Below are 23,909 nucleotides of genomic sequence, written 5' to 3'. Positions count from 1 at the left end.
AAAGAAAATGTGGCACTAATCTACTGTGACGACCCACATGGACAAATAATGATATAACTTACAAAGGAGGAATCACACATTGTGCTATGATAAGCTGAAAATCTATTACCATCCTTTGGATAAATCTTGCTAAAACCAACAATCATTTGGGAACATCAAGAGCATGGGGAACAAGAGAAAGACCTATATGGGGTAATTCCATAAGGTCTTTCTTTTTCCCTGTTACTACCTGTTTTGTGATTGGCTTGTGTGTGTGTGAAATTAAAGCCTGTTAGTGTTGCAGAGGGGAGGTTTGTTGTCCATATGGGGTTCTGATTTAGAGGTAATATAAGTAATTCCATAAGGCCCATATTCTATGCGCCTTAGGTTAGGCACCGGTAGGTGTCCTAACAGTGCCTAATGAGTGAAACACCTTTTAAAAAAATTAAAGCATTAAAAAAAGGTTCCTGCATCGTAGCCATGGAGGTGCTTTAGGGCGCCTAACTCTTCTCTAGGCGTGGCTAACACCAGACATGGCATTAGGTATCATGAAGCGCCTCTATAATTGCGATTCATGTGATAGGTAGGCGCCAGAAATGTAGGACTTGAAAACCTCAGCCTACATTTCCTACGCCTACCTTTCACGAAGTGGTTCTACAAATGGCACTGGTGCGTCGGGGGCCAAATTCTATAAATGGCATTCCAGTTAGCCAATCAGGACGTACGTTTTATAAAAAATAAAAAAAAACCAACCTGAAGCAGGCTACCTACTCTGTAGGCATCAGCTGCGGGTGCAGGGAGGCACCCAGGGATGCTTAAGCTCACCCAAGGCTGGACTTGGGTGTGGTTTTGCTTGGAAGTGGCCTTAGGCGAGCTTAAGAAGCCCTATGTGTCTCCCTAGGTGCCTGAAATGTGGGCCAGCAAAATGCTGGCTTACATTTCAAATAGATGTGGCCACTAAACTGATTACGGCAGGGAAATCTCCCTGCTGCAATCAGCTGAGTGGCCATGGAAGGGAACTCCCGGAATCTAACCACAAATCAGCTGTCTGGAGGGATGCCCACTTCCTCCTTCCGGAACCCCCAAAACATCCCCCGGCAGGAGGGATGCCTACTCCCTCCTGCTGGCATCCCCCCAACATCCCTGGAAGGAGGAATGCCTACTCCCTCCTGCCGGCACCCCCCAGAACACATGACTCCCTCGAACCCCCACTCTCTGAAATCCACCCTGCCTACTCCCTCTGGCCAGCAGGCCCACCTCTTCAGACTGGCAGACCTTCCCCTTCCCGGTGCATCTCCCATAGGCTTTAGGCATCTGAGCGAACCAGAGTCTTAGGCCTCCTTCCCAGTGCATTCTGGGATGTACTAGGCGTGGCCTATGACTCTGATTGTGCAGATCACCAAGGCCACTCCCTAAGCCACTCCCTATGGACCTGATTCTATAAAAGGCACCTCAGTTGGTAAGTGCTTTGGAAAATGGTACCTATCGCATATCATTCAAAGTTAGGTGCAATTTTTAGAATCCCGTTAGGCATTGGTAGGCATCAAAAACTTGGGTGGAATAGTCTCTTGGTAGAGGTAGTGGAGACGAAGACTGTGTCTGAGTTCAAGAAAGCATGGGACAGGCACATGGGATCTTTTAGGGAGAGATGGAGATAGTGGATGCTGTGGAAGGGCAGACTGGCTCAGCCAGTTGGCTTTTATCTGCCATCATGTTTCTAGGTTTCTTTGTTTCTATTATATTCATAAATTCCACAGGATCAGGCATTGAGTTTGATTCATTATCTGCTCACTATTCAACAAAGAAACCATTGGATTTCATCTGATTTTTTTATATACTTTGGCTGATTTTTACTTGTAATTAGTTTTGTAATGAGGATCAATTTTACCAACAAGTTCAGGGATTGGCAAGGGAACTACATTATCCCCATCTACAGCTGCCCCATATATTAGAGATTTTGAAAAGAGAGTAATACTCAGATAGTATATTTTTCCCAAGAATTTCAACAGACAAGCTGTTTGGAAATGTTTAATAGATAATATATATTTTTATATGGGATGGAACTGTGGATTAATTTATTCATTGGCTAAATCAACTGGATGCTGATTTAATATTCATGGATCACTTTCAATTGTGATTGAAATTTTGGATATTAAGATATATACGGAAGGTAATTTGCTGTTTACCTCTTTATAGAGAAAAGTAGTGGACTGTGGAGAGGGATAATTTTATGCTATTTGAGCATTACCATCTGCTTCATCTTAAAAATTAACTTCTGGTCAATTTTTATGCTTAAGACATTTATATTGTACTCTGGGGATTTTAAAAGCCTAAAGAGTTAAGGGGCTCATAATCAAAACGGAAATACATCTAAAAAACAGCCTAAATCGGCACTTGGAAGATCAGTAAGACAAGTCTTCCAAGTGCCGATAATTGGTTTTAGACGTATCTAAAAACAACTTAGACCTTTTCAGTGCCGCTGTATGACCAGAGCTAAAAGGGGCGTTTTAGGAGGAGTGGTGAGGGCAGGATGTGGGCTGATCTAAACTTAGTCGTACTGCAAGTATAACCGAAAGTTTAACGAGGCTGCCTGGACGGAACTTGTACGTTGTGACTTAAGCCATGTAAAACCAGATCTAAGTGCCAAAAAGGTATCCAAAGTGACCAGATAAGCACTGCAGACACAAAGTACAGACCCCCACACATTGCCCTAGTGATCACTGACCCTCCACAATACCATAAAAATCGGAATAAAAACGTACATACCTTCCTCCAGAACATCAGTACCTAGCATAGCAAAGCCTAGTAGAGCAGAGGTGGCTTAAGTAGTGTGGGGGGTGGGCTAGTGAACCATAGAGAGGAGGACCCAGGCCCATAAGCCATTCTAACCACTGCATTTATGGTGGAACATGTGCACCCCCAAAACCCTACTATACTGCCATATAGGTGCCACCTGCAGCCTTGAGGATTATTGGGGTGGTAGACAGGTGGGTCTAGTAGGTTGGGGGGCTCACCTTGACGTTATGGTGAGATGTTTATGTGGCACCCTTATTGTGAAGTTCACAGCCCGTAACCTGTAAGGTGCCCCACTACTCTGTTGCCATGTCTAGGTGTCCAATCCATTACTTTGCTGGCTCCTCCCATGTCCTAAAGGTCCTTTTTTAGGTGTTTTTGACAGACAAATTTTTGGACGAGAAGGGGGTATAAAGATAGATGACTTAGTGGTCTGGGTGATCAAACAGCTGGACGTATAGTTAGACGACTCTCAAAAATAAAATATTTTGGACATATTTTTTGAGAATGGACTTTAATAATAATAATAACTTTATTCTTCTATACCGCCACAATCTTGTGACTTCTAGGCGGTTTACATTCAAGAGAGCTGGACGTTCAGTGATTTACAATATGTAGAAGGAGTACAGAGTACAGGGACTTGAGAAATCGAAATGACAAAATATACTGTTTGCTGAGAATTTCAGAGCAGACCTGTAAAGAAAAGAAAAGTTGCAGCTTTCAGAAAAAAAAGAAAAAATGAAGATTACAATATACAGTTTGTTTAGAGATTCAAAAAAACCCAAAACAGCGAAAATTGTTTAGAGATTCGGGGGGACTTATTAGAAGAAAGGTCCTGAAATTACAAATGCTGCTCGTTTAGGATTTCAGAGGGCATTTTGAAAAGAAACAAGAGTGTTTGGTGAGGTTCTGTTTAGGTAATATATCTATCGAATAAGGTAGTTTATATGAGTTTTCTAAAAGCTTTGTAGGTCAGTTCAGCTTTGGGCGACTAGCGACTTAGGCCCAAAATGGACTTAGACGTTTCTTTCAATTTTGCCCCTCCACGGGTATATTTTCTATTGCAAAAATATCCCAAGGTGTATATTCATATCTATAGGCTTATTTTGTTGAGAGAGATTTGATTATTGAATATCGCCCTAAAGAAACAACAAATATTTTGAGGTGTTTCCAAGATAGTCAAATTGATATGTAATTTTTGTTTTACAGGTGTTTTTTTTTTTTTTTTGCCATATTTAAAGAGCCACCTATTATGATATTTTTTCCATGCAAATAATAGTGTAAGTGAAATACTGTTGAAATCTTAGATATGAAGATAATTTATACTCGTTCCCCTTATACCACAGGTGTCAAAGTCGGTCCTCGAGGGCCAGAATCCAGTCGGGTTTTCAGGATTTCCCCAATGAATCTGCATGAGATCTATTTGCATGCACTGCTTTCAATGCATATTCATTGGGGAAATCCAGAAAACCTGACTGGATTCCGGCCCTCGAGGAGGGACTTTGACACCCCTGCCTTATACCTTATACTTTTGGTGTTCCCAAACTATTGTTGGTTCTCTAGTTGGATTTATGGTACCGGTAGAAGATTTTCAGCTTATCATTCTACCTTTGTAAGATATATCATTATTTGTTTTTGTGAATTAGTTGCAGTGGGACACACTACTTCTTCAATTAAGATCTATTGAAATAATCATCACAGTAGATTAAACACTTAAATGTTGTCTAGTCCTATGGTACATTATTTTGCAGATTATGCTCATAAATTTGCAGATTGCAAATTAAGGGAAATAGATTATGTTACTGAATATAAATATGGAGGAGATTGGAAGGAACATTTAAATACTTAGTCCGTTGCCACCCCCTTCCCTTCCTGCGGTCCCGACAAACCTGCCGACTGAAGCAGCATCCGCAGCACTCTACACACGCTGCTTCGGGGCCCTCTACTGCCCTGATTTGCTCTGCTGTGTCTCTGATGATATCATCAGGGACGTGCCAGAGTAAATCAGGGTAGTAGAAGGCCCCGAAGCAGCGTGTGTAGAGTGCTACGGACGCTGTTTCAGTCGGCAGGTTTGTTGGGACCGAGGAAAAGGAAGGGGGCAGCAAGGGACTAAGGGAGCCGGCCAGACCGCGGGAAGGGAAAGGGGGTAGGGAAAAACGCTGCTGCTACACAGGGAAGTGGTAGGGGGGAGGGAAATGGAGGGTGATGGAATGCTGCTGTACAGGGAAGTGGGGGGTGGAGGGAAATGCTGTTGCTGCTGCACAGGGAAGTGGGGTGGGGGGAGGGAAATGCTGCCGCTGCTGCTGCACAGAAAAATGGAGGGGGAGGGATTGAAGGAAAAACAGACAGTGGGAGGGAGGGAGACAGAAAGAAAAGAAGAAAGACACAGGGGCAGGGAGAGACACAGAAAGACAGACAGACAAAGGAGGCCAGGGAGAGAGACAGACAGAAAGAAAGACAGTGGGAGGGAGAGAGACAGAAATAAAGAAAGACAGACAGACATATAGTCTAGCACCCATTAATGTAACGGGCTTAAATACTAGTAAGGAATAATACTGGATATTACCCTACAATCTGTGTAACCTCATGGCCAATTTGGAGATTGATGGGCTATATTTGATATATATTTACATATTATATCTTGGATTGGTAGGTTTTTATACTCTGCATTGATTGATGAAAACCTGCCATTGTGTAGGTATAAGAACACTGAGACGCCATCTTTCTTTTTTTAGATGAGATAAAATGTTAAGTTGGCTGAACTGCTATCATCAACTGCCCTGAAAATATGGTATCATGTTGGTATTTCTAAAATCTGGAGGTCCAAGTATATGGAAATAATGAAGAAGTTGAAGACCTTTTGTGAATGAATGGCTATAAGTTTGGATAAAAGATAAGTGCTGACTTTCATGCATGTTATGCTGTGGTTCACACAGGACAAACATTTTACACAAATTTTTCATTAACTCTCCACAGTGGTTGTGTATGTTTAAAACTGAAGATTGAAAATTCTAATTGCTGGAAATAACATATTTACTATCCTCCCTCTTTTACTAATACGTGGCGGTAACTGCTCCTACACATAGGAATTCTATGAGCATCGGAGCAGTTACTGCTCCTGCTGGCGCTAAAACATAGAAACATGACGCCAGATAAAGGCCAAATAGCCCATCTAGTCGGCCCATCTGCAGTAACCATTATCTCTTTCTCTCTCTGAGAGATCCCATTTGCCTATCCCAGGCCCTCTTGAATTCAGACACAGTCTCCATTCCCACCACCTTTTCCGGGAGACTGTTCTATGCATCTACCACCCTTTCCGTAAAAAAGTATTTCCTCAGATTACTCTGTAGCCTATCACATCATAACTTTATCCTATGCCCTCTCAAGAGTTTCCTTTCAAATGAAAGAGACTCGACTCATGCACATTAATATTACGTAGGTATTTAAATGACTGACCAGAACCTCACCAACCTCCACGAAAACATTACAGCTTGCATAATGAGACTCCGTGCCTGGTCCCTCTCGGTACAGATGAAACTAAACGAATCTAAAACAAAACTACTCTGGCTCGGCCCAAAATTCGAACACCTGCCCACACTTTTCACACTACCCACAGGCGATACACTACAGCTCGAGTTCTCATGCAAGGTCCTTGGTATCACTATCGATTCCTCTCTCTCCCTCAATGACCACCTCAACTCCTTGGCAAAATCATGCTTTTTCAGCCTTCACATGCTGAGGAAAGCTAGATCCTACTTCAGCCAACAACACTTTGCCATCCTTGTCCAATCCATCATCCTCTCCAAATTAGATTACTGCAATGCCATCTACTTAAATCTATCAAAAAAAAGTATTCTAAGACTCCAGCTAATCCAGAATACTGCAGCCAAACTGATCTTCTCAAAACGCAAGTCTGACCATGCCTCCCCACTCCTTGCCAAACTTCATTGGCTCCCAATAATCTCCAGAATCCATTTCAAATGTTCCTGCCTGGCTTTCAAGATCATTCACGGAATCCTGCCTCCTCTTATCCCACTGTCTTTCAACTCCTCCAGTCCCGACTCCTCCAGAACTGCCCAAAGGTTTAAACTAGCCTTCCCCTCTCCATGCGGCATCCACTATTCAGGCAAACTGGAAAAATCCCTTCTCTTCAAAATCACAGGTCTTTGGAACGACCTCACCACCCCGCTGCGGAACCTGAGCTCCCTTCAGTTATTCCGCAAACAACTGAAAACCTGGCTTTTCATCAAATTGTAGCTCTATCCTTCCCCCCTTTCTCTCCCCCCTTCTACACATAAGTTCATGTAATCCTTTTTCTTCTTCTCTACCCACTATTTTAAGTTCTTGTAAACCGTGTCGAGCTCCATTCTCATGGAGATGATGCGGTATATAAACTTAAGGTTTAGATTAGATTAGATTAGACTCTATCATATCTCCCCTCTTCTGCCTTTCCTCCAAAGTATACAGATTGAGATCTTTAAGTCTGTCCTCAAATGCCTCATGCCGAAGACCACACACCATTTTAGCAGCCTTCCTCTGGACTGACTCCATTCTTTTTATATCTTTTTGAAGGTGCGGCCTCCAGAATTGTACACAATATTCTAAATGAGGTCTCACCAGAGTCTTATACAAAGGCATCAATACCTCCTTTTTCCTACTGGCCAAACCTCTCCCTATGTAACCTAAAATCCTTCTAGCTTTCACCGTCACCTTTTCAACCTGTTTGGCCACCTTAAGATCATCACATGCAATAACACCCAAGTCTCGCTCTTCCATCGTTCTTTACCCCCTAAACTGTACAGTTCCCTCTGGTTTTTGTAGACCAAATGCATGACCTTGAATTTCTTAGCATTACATTTTAGCTGCCAAATTTCAGACCATTCTTCAAGCTTCGCCAGGTCTTTCTTCATGATATTCGCACCATCTGGCGTGTCTACTCTAGTGCAGATTTTGGTATCATCCGCAAAAAGGCAAATCTTACCCAACAATCCTTCAGCAATATCATTTATAAAAATGTTAAAAAGAACAGGCCCAAGAACAGAACCTTGAGGCACACCACTGATAACATCCCTTTCCTCAGAATGATCTTCATTGATCACTACCCTCTGTCGCCTTCCACTCAACCAGTTCCTGACCCAGCTCATCACTTTGGGGCCCATCCCAAGGGCACTCTGTTTATTTATTAGACATCTGTGTGGAACACTGTCAAAGGCTTTGCTAACATCTTAAATACACCACATCTAGCGCACATCTTCTATCCAATTCTCTGGTCACCCAGTCAAAGAAATTGATCAAATTTGTCTGACAAGATCTGCCTCTAGTGAATCCATGTTGCCTCCAGTCCTGTAATCCACAGGATTCCAGAAACTTGACCATTCTCTGTTGTAAAAGCATTTCCATTAATTTGCTTATCACAGAAGTTAAACTTACCGGCCTGTAATTCCCTACTTCTTCCTTACTTCCACTTTTGTGGAGAGGGACCACATCCGCCCTTCTCCAGTCCTCCGATACCACTCCTGATTCTAGAGACTCTTTGAAAAGGTCAGTCAGTGGAGTTATCAGAACTTCCCTAAGTTCCTTCAGCACCCTCAGTTATATACCATCCAGCCCCATCACTTTGTCTACCTTTATTTTAGCTAGCTCTTCACGAACACAACTGTCTGAAAAATCGATCAGGGTCTATTATTTCTCCTGCGCTATACGTTAGTAAAAGAGGGGGTATGTTTGGATCAATGGTTATATCATAAGCTTGTTTAGTACAGCTGATTTTGCTGTGCTTTGTGCTATATGCAAAGATTCCTCCAAATTTCCAGAATATATGCTGTATGTTCATATAAATGTGAGTTTGCAGTAATTAGGTCAGAGCTTTATTTCTGAGAGAGATCATTTTGGTTCTCTAGAGTTTGGTTCTGTGTAGAGTCTGCGTCTTTGGCCTTTATAAAAAAGGAGCAACATTATATACCTTTGTGAATATTATTTTCTTGCTTTCTTTTTTATCTTCTTTCCTTTTTCTTTTCTCTTTGGTTTATTTCAACTATGGTTTTCATCTTCTTTTCCCATACTTTAATTTCATCAATATAAATAACTATCCTTTAGAAAGACATTTCCAAGCTAAACCCTAGTCATAATGGAGATATGCTGATGTATTAAGATAAGGGTCTTTTTACTAACCTGAGTTGAAATAGCACATTTTAATGCATATTATTTTCTTGTGGCATTTACCGTATTTCCCCCATAGATAGGCTGCAGCCTATACATCAATTTTGCAAACCGGCCTAGTGGGTGTGGCTTACAATCATCATCCACCCCCCCTTAAATACCTCCCTTGCTGGCCAGCGGCTGGCTGCGTCCTCCAATTGCGCTGTACAGGGCAGGAGCGATGTTTTTGATCTGAAGCCTTGCCCCACGCCGCTTCCTGAATGGCTGCCGTTACGAGAACTGACGGCAGCAATCAGGAAGTGGCACAGGTGAGGCTTGAGATCGAAAACATCACTGCAGAAACCGACGAACTAGCTACACTGTTAGTCTACTGATGCTATGCAGATAGGGAGCGAAAACATAAATGAATATATTATAAATCTTGCTTTTCCTTGGTAGGGAAGACTAATCAAGACAGAATGAAAAATAAAGCCTTTAGATAAAATCACATTGTGCACCTACAAATCGCCGAGTAGGGCAGGAGCAATGTTTTCGATCTCAAGCCTTGCCCTGACAGCAGCCAGAAGCGGCGCAGGGTGAGGCTTGAGATCGAAAATATTGCTCCTGCCCTGCACAGCGTAATTGGAGGATGCAGCTGTCCAGTGAGGGAGGTATTTAAGGGGGGGGATGATGATTTCAAAAAAGTTCAGCTACTCCAGTAACATCGCGACTTATCTAATGGGGCGGCTTATCTAAGAGTTATAAAATGTAAATCGGCATTTTCTATGGCCTACACTGGAGTCTTGGAAGCTCAAAATGCCCTAGGGAGAGCGGATTCCTGGAGGCTATACAGGATTGCTTCATGGAGCAGCTTGTCGGAGAACCGACAAGAGGGAATGCCACTTTGGATCTAATCCTAAATGGGCTAAGAGGACCTGCGAAGGAAGTGGAAGTAGCGGGACCGTTGGGAAACAGCGATCATAATATGATTAAGTTCAAAGTTGAAGTAGGAATACCGAACAGAACGAGAACCATAGCGACAACTTTTAACTTCAAGAAAGGAAACTACGAAGCGATGAGAGTAATGGTAAGGAAGAAACTTAGGAACACCTCAAAGAAATGGCAGACTGTAGAGCAAGGCTGATCTTTATTCAAGGACACGGTGAGCGAGGCACAAAATCGGTATATCCCCAGATTCAGAAAAGGGTGCAAATAGAGTCGAACAAAAGACCCGGAATGGATAAGTAAAGAAGTGAAGAAAGCCTTAGGTGATAAGAATTCATTCAGGAAATGGAAAAAGGGCAAAACTGAGGAGAACTGGAAAGAGCACAGGAAGTATCAAAAAGAATGTCACCTTGTGGTTAGAAAAGCCAAAAGAGAATATGAAGAAAGGCTAGCCAGGGAAGCACAAAATTTTAAACCGTTCTTCAGATATGTTAAAGGCTAGGGAAGGGTGGGACCGGCTAGGGAAGAGGTGGAACCTCTGGATGACAGAGACAGGAAGGGAATGGTGAAGGAGGAGAAAGAAGTGACGGAAAACTAAACATGTTCTTTTCGTCTGTATTTACAAAAGAGGACACATCCAACATACCGGAACCTGAGCAGATCTTCAAAGGAGACCAAGCAGAAAAATTAACATCCATGGAGGTAAGCATTGAAGACGTACACAGGCAGATAGAAAAATTAAAAACTGACAAATTGCCGGGCCCGGACGGAATCCACCCAAGGGTTCTGAAAGAACTAAAGGAGGAAATAGCGGAACTACTACAGCAAGTTTGCAATCTATCCCTGAAAACAGGCGTAATCCCGGAGGATTGGAAGATAGCCAATGTTACGCCCATCTTTAAAAAGGGATCAAGAGATGACCAGGGGAACTACAGACCGGTGAATCTGACCTTGATTCCGGGGAAAATGGCGGAAGCACTGAAAAAGGCAGCATTTGAAAGAAATAAACTACTGATAACAAGCTAGCATGGCTTCTGTAAGGGGAGATCGTGCCTAACAAACTTATTGCACTTCTTCGAAGGAATTAACAAAAGGATGGACAAAGGAGACCCCATAGACATCGTATATTTAGATTTCCAAAAAGCCTTTGACAAGGTACCCCATGAACGCCTACTTTGGAAACTGAAGAACCATGGGATGGAAGGAGACGTACATAGATGGATCAGGAATTGGTTGGCGGGTAGGAAGCAGAGGGTAGGCGTGAAGGGCCACTACTTAGACTGGAGGAGGGTCACGAGTGGTGTTCCGCAGGGGTCGGTGCTCGGACCGCTGCTATTCAATATATTTATAAGTGATCTAGAAACAGGAACGAAGTGGAAAATAATAAAATTTGCAGATGACACCAAACTATTTAGTGGTGCTCAGACTAAAGAGGACTGTGAAGAATTACAAAGGGACCTGAACAAACTAGGGGAATCGACGACGAGATGGCAGATGAAGATCAATGTAGAGAAATGTAAAGTATTGCATGTAGAAAGCAGAAACCCGAGGTACAGCTATACGATGGGTGGGATTTTATTGAGTGAGAGTACCCAAGGAAGGGACTTGGGAGTAATGGTGGACAAAACAATGAAGCCAACGGCACAGTGTGCAGCAGCCGCTAAGAGAGTAAATAGAATGCTAGGTATAATCAAGAGGGGTATTACAACCAGAACAAAAAAAGTTATCCTGCCGTTGTATCGGGTGATGGTGCGTCCGCATCTAGAGTACTGTGTCCAATATTGGTCACCGTACCTTAAGAAGAATATGGCGATACTCGAGAGGGTTCAGAGGAGAGCGACACATTTGATAAAAGGTATAGAAAACCTTTCATATGCTGAGAGATTGGAGAAACTGAGGCTCTTTTCCCTGGAGAAGAGGAGAATTAAAGGGGACATGATAGAAACTTACAAGATCATGAAGGGCATAGAGAAAGTAGAGAGGGACAGATTCTTCAAACTTTCGAAAACTACAAGAACGAGAGGGCATTCGGAAAAGTTGAAAGGGGACAGATTCAAAACTAATGCTAGGAAGTTTTTCTTCACCCAATGGTTGGTGGACACCTGGAATGCGCTTCCAGAGGGCATGATAGGACAGATTACGGTATTGGGGTTTAAGAAGAGATTGGACAATTTTCTGAAGGAAAAGGGGATAGAAGGGTATAGATAGAGGATTACTACACAGGTCCTGGACCTGTTGGACCGCCGCGTGAGCAGACTGCTGGGCACGATGGACTTCTGGTCTGACCCAGCAGAGGCACTTCTTATGTTCTTACACAATGGGACGGACAATGGGACGGCCTATCATGTGGGACGGCCTATATATGGGGAAATACAGTACTAAACTGTGGAAACTGAGTACAACAGTTTAGTCAGTTCTGCATGTTTGTTACCAGCTCCATAGGGCTACAATTTGGCAGCAAACCCCTAAGTGACTTCCCTTCTACCTGCAGTAGAAACCTCCACAGCCTTACTCTCACTAGAGAATGACACGGTGGCGGTTTACCCGCGGCCACTGCATTTTAGCCGCGGGTCACCGCCGAAAACGGGGAAGAAAACTAGCAGTCGCTGCGGTGACGGGGACAAGGCCATTCACCGCCCGCGGGGCGGTGAATGGGTCTTGTCCCCACAGTGAGGCATGAAGGATCGCGCGGTCCCCGCAGCTCACACCCGCCTGCCCAATCGATTCTAGTGTTTAGCCAGCTCTCTCCCTTCTCCTCACCTTAGTTTGTAGATTTTCTTTTTCGGCGACCCGCACGCTATCAAAGAGCCGCTGCTGCTCAGTTTCGATCTTCTGCTCTGACGCAACCGGAAACAGGAAGTTGCAGCAGAGCAGAAGATTGAACACTGAGCAGCCGCGCGTGTGCGGCTCTTTGGAAAAGCGTGCAGGTCGCTGAAAAAGAAAGCCTGCAAATTAAGGTGAGGAGAAGGGAGAGAGCTGGCTAAACACTAGGATCGATTGGGCAGGCGGGTGGGGGCTGCGAGGACCGTGCGATCACCCGTGTTCCCGGCTCAGACTGTAAGGAGGGAGTGAAAGGGAAAAGGATTCTGGGCCAAGGTGATGAAAACGGAAAGAAAAACCCACAGCAGGAAAGAAAGGGAAGGACAGGCAGGTGAGCCAGATGCTAGAAGCAGGGGGGGGGGGAAGAAAGAGGGAAAAAAGCTAGATGGGGTTGAAAAGAAGAGACACACTGGTATGGAAGAGGAAGATAGGGGAAATCTGGACACAGGAAGGTAACAGAAAGAGGGGAAATTATGTGCATGGGGCATAGGGACAGAGACAAAAAGGGGACATGCCATGGGGATGGTATATGGACACAGGGGGGGGCAATGGCAGATACATAGGGGAGATATTAGAAAAGTATATAAAATTGTACCCGTTTGAGGCTTTTATGTATGCAGCGGTGACGGTGACGGGGCGGTGAATGGGGTGGCAGTGGTGGTGACGGGGCGGTGAATGGGGTGGCAGTGGCGGTGACGGGGCGGTGAAGGGAATGGCAGTGACGGGGCGGTGCAGAGGATGGTGAGACGGGGACGGGGCGGTGACGGGGACCAATTTTTTCACCGTGTCATTCTCTAACTCTCACCCTCACTGAGACACCCTCTTGGCCCTCTTGTTCTGGCACATCACTCTCCCTCACCCCAGAAGATCTGCCCCCTGGTTAATAACCTCAACCCCTTCATCTAAAATACAAAGAAAGGAATGCTTCCTACCATGACCATTATCAGGAGGAACCCCCAATCTATAATGTAGCAGGAGCTCCCTCAGTGACAGAATTCAAAATGGTTCCCAGACCTGGGACTCCTTTTTCCTTGTAAATGCCAAATATATGGGTCTTGCTGCCCCTTTGGGGAATGGGTGAGGTGTGTGGGCCTGAGAGCACTGACAATGAGTTAGTCTGCTGGTGCTCTTAGGGAAAGTTAATTATACTTTGTAAGTAATTTTACAAGAATTAAAAACAGATTACAAGGTTTATTCCCATTACTTTAAAAAAAAAAAAAAGGAATGAGCTGCTATGCAGTGAGTCAGAATAATATTTTCCTTCTATATATATATTTTTTTTTAGTGTTAGCAAAGTTTGGCTTTTAAAAGTGTGTGACTGAGTTATCTTTCAGCACTTCACAGTCTCTCTTTTTAATTTTCTTTTGATGCATGAGGTGTCATTGAATCAGATTAAAAATTTTGGTCAATTTCTTTTTCTTGAACAGGAAGAAGTGAAAAATGAAATAAACATCATGAACCAGTTAAACCACGTGAATCTGATCCAGCTTTTTGATGCATTCGAATGCAAGAACAACATCACTTTGATTGTGGAGTAGTAGGTTCAACTATTAGCTTATTAAGAATGCACTTTATTAATGGGGATAGGAATATCTTGGCCGCCAAGGCTTGTTTCTGGTGGTGGTACGAGGCAGGTTTGAAAAGTTTGGTAAAAAAAATCAAGTTAGTCTCCATCGAGGGCTATACACTTAGTCCAGTGAACTTCCAGTTTTTTCATATCATAGAAAAAATGGCTTATGAAAAAACACTGGAAACTTTCTGGACTAAGGGGTCCTTTTATTTAGGTACGCTAATCGATTTAGCGTGCGCTAAATGCTAAGGCGCCCAAAGAATATAATGGATGCCTTAGCATTTAGCGTGCCTTAATAAAAGGACCCTTAAGTGTCTAGCCCTTGTTAGAGACTACATTGTTTAATTTGCTTTTTTACCAAACATTTCAAACTACCCTCGTAATAATGTATGGGAAGCTGAAAGGAATTGGTTTCAGCTGTCCTGGTCACCTGGTTGGTCAAGGCCCAAATTCTCTGTACCCAACTCCATTTCCTCACTCCCTCCCCTGTCTTGCCAGGCTCTGCACCCAGCCCCCCTCCCTCCCTGGCTCTGCACCCTGTCTCCCTCCCTCCTTTCCTGACCGGCTCTGTCCCCTGTCCTCCCTCCCAATGCCTTGCAGGCCTCTACCCGGTCTGTCTAAGACCTGGTGGTCCAGCGGTGGGCCGGGACAGGAGGAAATCCTCCCGCCTTCTGTCCTAGTTGACTGTGCCTTCCTCCCGTTCCCTCTGCATATCATTTACAATGGGGGGTGGGGTGAATATAAGCTGACACCTCCATTTTGGGCCATTTCTTTTGCCCCCAAATCTTGGCTTATATTCGAGTATATATAGTAGTTATTTCAAAGTGTGTTACCAAGCTTACACATTGTAGTGCAGGCACACATAAGAAAGAGGGTCCCTGCTTTACAGAGCTGATGGTCTAGTTGAAATAACATATAAAATGATCAAAAGATTGCAGGAAAATGTATAAAAGAGGCAAAATCAAGAAATAAGAACAGCCTCAAAAAAGAGAGGTGGTAATATCAGACCTACCAAGTCCTCCACTTTCAGCAGGAATCTCCCACTTTTGTGAGTCTTCTCCTGCCCTCCCGCCGAATGGCTGAGGATCTCCCACTGAGTTGCCTTTCTGTGCCAAGGCAGCCGGAAATTACCTTTAATGAAGGCCTTTCCTACTGCATTGGCACAGGGAGGCAACTTCTTTTGCCTCACAGCTGTGCCAGGGATGAAGCAATGGGCAAGACTGCGCAGGCTGGGGTAGAACGATGGACGGTCTGGGTGGACCAATGGGCGGGCTGAGGCAGGGTGGGCAGAGAGCTGACCCTGAATCTCCTTCCCCTTTGGCAGCTCAGTAATATTCAGCCCATGGCAGTCAGAGATTCATAGACTACTGACCGCCGCAGCCTCGATAGTCAGTGCCAGCCCTTGTCTGGGCTGCAGCACTGAATATCTGGGTGTGTGGAGTCACCCAGAAGTTAACAGGGCAAATATTCAGACTAGTGCTAGAGCACAAGTTAAGTTCTTCTTCTAGTATATCTGGATGCACACAGTTGTTTTCATTACAGCCTGAAGTTAAAGTAACATCAGACCAATGATGAATGCACCACCCCAGCAAGGGCATGAAAGCAATTCGAGTAATGTTCTGGGTGTATGAGGTCTGAATAAATAGTGAGTTCTATTGTATAAGTTTACTCTCTTGATCCATTTTCATCCTAAATCTATATATGGCACTCAAAACTGCATGCGCAAATATGGGTGTGTACCCAATTTGCACATGCAATTTAATTAAAAAGGCAATTAGCGCTGATAATTGGGCACTAAATCAATGATCAGAGCTAATTGTCATTATTTAAATTTGTGTACACACCTTTAGCTGTCAGTATCTTCACATAAAATGTGCATGTGGATCTGAAAAGAGGGTGCGGCCATGGGAGGGACTTAGGTGGATCAGGGATGTTCCTGGAATTTTGATAAAATAAGAGATCCGCGCCTAATTGAGGTGTGAGAATTTATACCAGGTTATTCTGTAAAAGAAGGAATATGTTGCTCCATAATAGGAAGTCTGTTCCTGGGAAACACAGCAAGCTTGAAAGAACAGACCTTGAGGTTTAGCAAAGAAGGCAAAGGGCCCAGTTGAGAGTTACCTGTCAGAGTCCATGAGGAAGGGTGTAGTAAAAGAGAAGAACATAGTAAGTAATGAGGAGCTGCAGAGTGAATGCCTTTGTAGGTGGGCAATAGAAGTCCGAACTGTACAATATGTGGAAGCAGATGGAGAGCCAACATAAGGACTTTAGGAGAGGGGTTGTAGTAATGCTGAAGGAAGATAAGTCGAGCAGCTCTATGTTGAATAAATTATAGTAGAAGCAGATAAACAGGCAACGGGTCTGGATGAAAGTTGACGAAATGCAACAACTTTATTAAGATGGAACCCGACGTGCCCCTGTTTTGGCAATAATGCCTGCATCAGGGATCGGTATCTGCCAGAGCCAATACAGGAAGAAAGCAGTGTACTGGTTATTTAAACCAACGAGTAATGAACAAGAGCTTACAGTTTCCTGTTCCTGATCATAGATGAGGACTGTGAAAGATGATCTTTATGTGTTCTACTGGCAAAAATACTAATAAGCAGGTACTTCAGAATATAGGAAATACGGGAAGAGAAAGCTTTATACTGTGATGCATCACCTGTTGGTGTAAATACTTTGTAGCTTGTGTGTTCCGCTTTGCGCATAGAATGGACCTGGCAGATACTGACCCCTGACGCAGGTATTGTTGCCAAAACACAGGCTGTGTCGGGCTCCATCTTAATACAGTTGTTGCAGTTCTTCTACTTCTGTCCAGGCCTGTTGCCTTTTTCTCTAAGTGATGAAAAAAGGTAAAATCCCCAGATATAAACCAGGAAAGGTTGAAAGCACTGCGCACAAACAAGCCACCCTAAATAAAGGTGATATACCTATAAATATATAGATGTGAGGCCTCAGTGCTCTAGTAAAAGCTATGGTGTACCGATTACCAGTGCTCCTGGTTTACCACTTGAAAGCGGGGCTCTTTCTCAAGCCACGCTGTGCACCATCATAGGCCCCCACCTATGCACAACTTATAGTGAATTTAAAGTGCAAGTGCAATAAATAAATAAATATGAAATCAGCAAACTGAGAATGCAGTGCTGTCAACGATTCAAGGTTAGGACCGCTGGTTTTGAGTCCTAACCTTGAATCGTTGAGAGCACTGCATTCTAAGTTTACTGATTTCATATTTATTTATTTATTGCACTTTAAATTCACTATAAGTTGTGCACAGGTGGGTCCTATGATGGTGCACAACGTGGCTTGAGAAAGAGCCCCGCTTTCAAGGAGCCCTGGTAATCAGTGCACCATAGCTTTTACTAGAGCACTGAGGCCTCACATCTATATATTTATATATTTATTTAGGGTTGTAGCTTGTTTGTGTGCAGTGCTTTCAACCTTTCCTGGTTTATATCTGGGGATTTTATCTTTTTTCATCACTTAGAGAAAAAGGCAACAGACCTGGACAGAAGTAGTGAATGGGCAATAGGCAGGATAAGAGAGGAATAATCAAAGGAAATACTTTTTTTACAGAAAGGGAGGTAGATGTGTGGAACGGTCTCCCGGAAGAAGTGGTTGAGACAAAGACTGTGTCTGAATTCAGGAAGGCGTAGGATAGGCATGTGGAATCTCTTAGAGAGAGGACAAGATAATGGGCAGACTAGATGGGCCATTTGGCCTTTATCTGCCATCATGTTTCTGTGACTATAAAAATGTGGAATAAAATCCAAGTACCTCAGCTTGTAAGTGAAGGTTCTTAGTCTGGTGTACAGTAGTGATTGATTCTGATGGAACTGTATCCCAAAAGTAGAGTGAACAAAGAATAATCTAAAACAGGGATCCTCAACCCATTCCTCAGGAGATAGCCACTCAGCCAAGTTTCAGGATATCTGCAGTGACTATGCATGAGATGAATTTGCATGTAAATCTATCTCATGCATGTTCATGTTATGTATCCTGAGCACCTGACCAGCTAGGTGTATCATGAGGAGTGAGTTGAGAACCACCGATTTAAACCCAAACCCTAAGTATATGCAGATCTCAGAAAAGTCAGTTTTCCTCTTCCTAGAGGACCTGAACTTGATGCTGTGTTGGGATAGAGCGTCTCTGTAGCCAGGGCTGTATCACATTTCCCTAGCAGTTCTCACATGCCGGCATCTACAGAATCAAAATGTGTGTGTCTGCATTTTCCTCTCCTTCTCATCTTACAGTGTTGATGGCGGGGAATTGTTTGATCGAATCACAGATGAAAACTACAACCTAACTGAGTTGGATGCCATTCTGTTTACAAAGCAAATATGTGAAGGAGTTTATTACTTGCATCAACAGTACATTCTTCATTTAGATCTTAAGGTCAGTTATGCTACCGCCCTGTTCTTTAGCCATATTGCTTTATATGTCCTGATGATGTTCATGGTGTCCATCATTTCACTAAGCGTTATTTCAGGTAGAAAGATCTTTGAAAAGCATTAGGAAGAAGCTATTTACTGTAATTGCAAACCAATTACAAAACCAGTTAACAATAATAGTTTAAATATTGTCCAGGGAATAATTCTAGTGATAGATATTCGAAAAGGTTTAACTGGGGGTTAAACCCCATTGAGTGCGCTGGCAGCTAATATTCAGTGCCATTTAACTGGCTAATGCTGCTGAATATCTCCACTAGCTGGCCATTTCCTAACTGGCTAGGTTTGGGGATGGGCTGGGGGTAGAGTTTGGCCTGAACTGTGCTAACTTTGTGGCAATTAAACAGGCATGGGTCTGAACTTCTAGATAAGTGTCAGTGTTGTAGTGAGGGAGTTTAGCCCCGGGAGGGCGGGGGGAGCATCGCCATGCTGTGCACCCCTACTCTTTCTGCCGCTTGAGCACCCATTCCCCCTGCGCACTTCTAAAAATGATCGCCAGTGCGATCAGAATCTTCCACCTGCTGTTTGTGCTGGCCACGGCTCCCTTCTGATGTCACATCCTTGTCTTGCTACCAGGATGTGACATCAGAAGGAAATCGAGAGGCCGGAGCGAGCAGCAAGTGGATGCTGCTGCTCAGCTAGTGGATGTTTAAGGAGGTGCCGGGGGAGGGGGAGGCAGACAGGAGGCCGTGAAGACGGCACTCAGGACAGTCTGTCTCTGCACCCTCCCTTACTATGTCACTGGTCAGGGTATATACTTGGATATCTAGTGCCGGGAGCTGCACATGCCCTAGCATTGAATATCTGGGATTAGATCAGCTCATGGCTGGATATGGCATGTGAGCTACTTACTAGAGCTGCCCGATTCACAATTCGAATCGGTTCACCGATTCACTTTGGGTGAATCAATTTGAATCGATTTAAAACAAACAAAAAAAATTGGCTTCCTGATTCGGCTGACCCTCCCCCCTTGCCCCCTAAAGCAGCAGTGGCAGTGCTGCTCTTGCTGGCCGGTTGCTGCCGCGCCTGCTTTAAAGGGCAAGGGGGGAGGGTCAGTCGGGAAGTGCTGGTGTCCGGCTTCCCCCCCTAGCGTCCGGCTTCCCCCCTGGCCTCCCGCTTCCCCGCACCATTTACCTTATAGGAGCAGCCTGCAGAGAAGATCGCGGTGCTAGCGATCTTTGCAAACTGCTTCAGAGCTGTTTCCTTCACCGCGATCCTGCCTCTGACGTCAGAGGAGGGGTGGGACCGCGGCAGAGGAAACGGCTCCGAAGCAGTTTGCAAAGATCGCTAGCACCGCGATCTTCTCTGCAGGCTGCTCCTATAAGGTAAACGGTGTGTGGAGGCCAGGGGGGAAGCCGGACACCAGTGGGAGGCTAGAGGGAACCCGTAGGCCTTCCCGTGGGGGGGGGGAGGCAGTGAGCAGTCCTTCGGGGTGTGACAGGCCTTCAGGGGGGCAGGCAGGCAGGCCTTCAGGGAGGGATGCAGGCCTTAAGGGGGGGGGGGACATGCCTTCAGGGATGGTGGCACAGGCCTTCAGGGGGACAGGCAGGCCTTCAGGGGTGGGGAGACAGGCCTTCAAGGGGGGACAGGCCTTCAGGGGGGACAGGCAGGCAGGCCTTCAGGGGGGATGCAGGCCTTCAAGGGGGGGGGACAGGCCTTCAAGGATGGTGGCACAGGCCTTCAGGGGGGACACGCAGGCCTTCAAGGATGGGGGCACAGGCCTTCAGGGGGGACAGGCAGGCCTTCAGGGGGGACAGGCAGGCCTTCAAGGGGGGGAGACAGGCCTTCAAGGGGGGGACAGGCCTTCAGGGATGGTGGCACTGGCCTTCAGGGGTGGGGTACAGGCCTTCAGGGGGAGGTGCAGGCCTTCAGGGGAGGGGGGCCCTGGCGTAGAAGTACACGGAAGGAGGGAGGGAATGGTGGTTCAAAGAGATGTGCATATGCTGGACTTTGAGGAGGGGAAGAACTAATGGGTTCTTAGAGGAGAGGGAGAGAGATGATGGACAATGGGATTTAGGGAGGGAAGGAACAGAAAGGGAGAGAAGTTGGACACAAGGGATGGTGTGGACGGGTGATAAGAGATACTGGATAGGAGGGTAGTTGGGAAAAGAAAGGTAGAGATGGTGGACCCTGTGGTGGTGAAGAAGGAGGGAGAGATGCAGGATGAAAGGGTAGGATGAAAGAAAAGATCTGTGGAGGGAGACGAAAAAAAGGAAAGATGCCAGACCTCCGGGGAACGGAAGGGAAACGGAAGGGGAGGACAGAGATGGCAGATGGATGGTTAGCACGGAGAAAGAAGAAAGAAGGAGACCCTGGCAAGCAAGTTATCAGAAGACAACCAGAGCCTGGGACCAACAAGATTTGAATAATGACCAGACAACAAAAGGTAGAAAAACTAATTCTATTTTCTGTTTTGTGATTACAATATGTCAGATTTGAAACGTGTATCCTGCCAGAGCTGGTGTTAGACCGCAAACGTGAGCTAGGATTTAACGGAGCGAGGAAAAGTCTTTTTTGTTTGTTTATTTTGTTTACACCACAGCACCAGTGTGGTTAGGAGAAGGCCAAGGGGGGTGAAGAGGCTATAAAATAAACCCACCAGGATGTTTGAAAAAAAAAAAAAAAAAAACCCACCCAATTGGGCAGAAAAATCAAATTGAAAAACCAATTCAATAGGCTGAATCGAATTGAAATTTTTTTTCCTGAATCAGGCAGCACTACTGAATATCAATCCCTTAGAGATTTTCTTTGTTTGAAAAAGGGGTGGAACTTTTATTTCAGTCTTTTCCTTATCAGTTTCATATTTCTTATAGCAATAGCAATTATTAGCACCTATGTCCTGTTTGTATGCGATTGAAAATTACACCTTTTCATCTGTTACAGCCAGAAAATATATTATGTGTAAACCGTACTGGAAATCAAATTAAACTTATTGATTTTGGACTGGCCAGAAGGTAAGGTTTTTAAAGGAAATAACATAAATGATAATGAAATTGCATAACCAAGCACAAATAACATAATGGCATGCATATCCCTAATGGATACTCAGTTACTTTCTTATCTTTAGAACTGTTCTCTCCTGAGTGGAGCCAAAGCATATCTGCAAGACAGTGCGAAGGAAGCTTCCATTGCTGGTGTATATGCTGCACCCATTCTGTGAAAAATGGAGGATTGTGGTTTATTCCAAGACAAACAGGCAGCATAATTTCACATATGGGTGATGTCATCCATGGAGCCCAATACGGACAAGGTATTGTCACTTTAAAAAATATTCATAGTCTCGAGACTGCCCATACTGCACATGCGCCGGTGCCTTCCTGCCCGACGTTGGCTCCTGGCACCATCAGTTCTTAGTTATCTGCGGAGCTTAGAAGCTGTATTCTTGGAATTATCTACAAGTGAGTCAAATTTTTCCCCTTCTTTTTGCCTTCCCATTCATTTTTTCTTCAGTATTTATTCTTTCTTTCATTTTCTTTTATACCCAATAAGTTTTATTTAATTTGAACAAACTTTTCATTCTATTTTTAACCGCTTTGATTTGACTTTTTTTTTTGTTAATAATGGTGGTATATCAAATAAAATAACTTTAACTGTAGTACACAAATTGTGCGTGTTACACCGAGTGCACAATTTTGGTGTCATCACATGTGTCTTAGAGGCATTTGAAGTGATGATGTACCGAACCAGGTCTCCATCCCTTCAGCTAGTGTCTCCCTTGAGGTGTGCCTTGAAATTGAGGTCACCAATACCTCAACACCATGTACAACCTATGCCATCAGTACTGCAAGCTGCTTCGGTACCGACACTCTCCTGATAAGAGCAAATTTGAGAACTCTTACAAAAGGAGTTGGCTGAGATGCTGCAGAAGTCCATAATGCAGAAACCTGTTGGTACCAACCCAGTTTGAGCAGAGCTCTCAATTGCTACCTAGGGCCAGGTCTCAGACTCCGCATTGTCATTGATTGGTGCCTTGACAATCATCCAGGAAGCAAAGTTCATCCTCACTCTCCAGACACTCCAGATCTCAGTAGCGACACTCTGCATGCAATATCTCATAGAATAGTCCTCAACATTCCCATTCTTGACGTCCTTCTCGTAAATCATCGCCTCAATGACCATCTCGATCCCTGAGGTATGACATTGATCATTATGACTCTGATCTGTTTCAACACTGCTCAGATCATAAGGAACTATCGGACCTGGGTTCTTATGGCATCCTTTCAGACCCATCTCCACCTCCTCCTTGAAGAAGGTCACCACCAGAAAGTCTGTCTTTCACCAGATTTATAAGACAGATAAGAACATAAGAATTGCCGCTGCTGGGTCAGACCAGTGATCCATCGTACCCAGCAGTCCACTCCTGCAGTGGCCTTTAGGTCAAAGACCAGTGCCCTGACTGAGTCTAGCTTTACCTGTGTACTTTCCAGTTGATCAGGAACTTGTCCAACTTTGTCTTGAATCCCTGGAGGGTGTTTTCCCCTATGACAGACTCCGGAAGAGCGTTCCAGTTTTCTACCACTCTCTAGGTGAAGAAGAACTTCCTTACGTTCATACGGAATGTATCCCCTTTCAACTTTAGAGAGTGCCCTCTCGTTCTCCCATCCTTGGAACAGAACCATCCTTGGTGAACAACCTGTCTTTTTCTACTAAGTCTATCCCCTTCAATATCTTGAATGTTTCGATCATGTCCCCTCTCAATCTCCTCTTTTCAAGGGAGAAGAGGCCCAGTTTCTCTAATCTCTCGCTGTACGGCAACTCCTCCAGCCCCTTAACCATTTTAGTCGCTCTTCTCTGGACCCTTTCAAGTAGTACCGTGTTCTTCTTCATGTACTTCATGTTCTTCATTGTTTAAAGACTAAGGAAGATAATGAATGTTGCTTTAGTTTGTTTTATTTTTCCATTTATGAATCTATGTAGATTATTAATCTTTATTGCCATAACAAGTGGTTACTTGTTAATTGTATTTTTGAAAAAGCAATAAAAAAACAAACAGAGCAGTGGTTCCTCAAAGTAGTGAGACAAGGTTATTTCTTCACTTTCAAACAAAACCCCCAGACCACTCTCAAGAAAGTAATCTTTCGATTCCCATCAGACAGCTCTCCATCACCAAGAGCTCTCGGCTCTTGTCCAACTAAATGCCATTGAAAAAGTATCTCTTCCAGAGAAGGGCTGGAGGTTCTACTCAAAGTATTTCCTCATACTGAAAAAGAACGGAG

At 44.3% G+C, this 23,909-nt stretch overlaps 1 protein-coding gene across 3 annotated transcripts in view; it reads left to right on the top strand.

Moving 5' to 3' along the window:
- Positions 1 to 23,909, top strand: part of MYLK3 (myosin light chain kinase 3) — a 138,246-nt gene that overhangs the window by 79,176 nt on the left and 35,161 nt on the right. For all 3 annotated transcript variants that reach the window (XM_033943550.1, XM_033943548.1, XM_033943549.1), the window contains 3 exons: positions 14,103 to 14,212; positions 18,499 to 18,640; positions 21,577 to 21,647. In XM_033943550.1, the coding sequence (XP_033799441.1) occupies positions 14,103 to 14,212; positions 18,499 to 18,640; positions 21,577 to 21,647 (323 nt within the window). The remainder of the gene's footprint in view (positions 1 to 14,102; positions 14,213 to 18,498; positions 18,641 to 21,576; positions 21,648 to 23,909) is intronic.

Source organism: Geotrypetes seraphini, chromosome 4 (genome assembly GCF_902459505.1).
Source record: "Geotrypetes seraphini chromosome 4, aGeoSer1.1, whole genome shotgun sequence".
NCBI lineage: Eukaryota > Metazoa > Chordata > Amphibia > Gymnophiona > Dermophiidae > Geotrypetes > Geotrypetes seraphini.
This window is presented reverse-complemented; position numbering and strand designations above follow the sequence as displayed.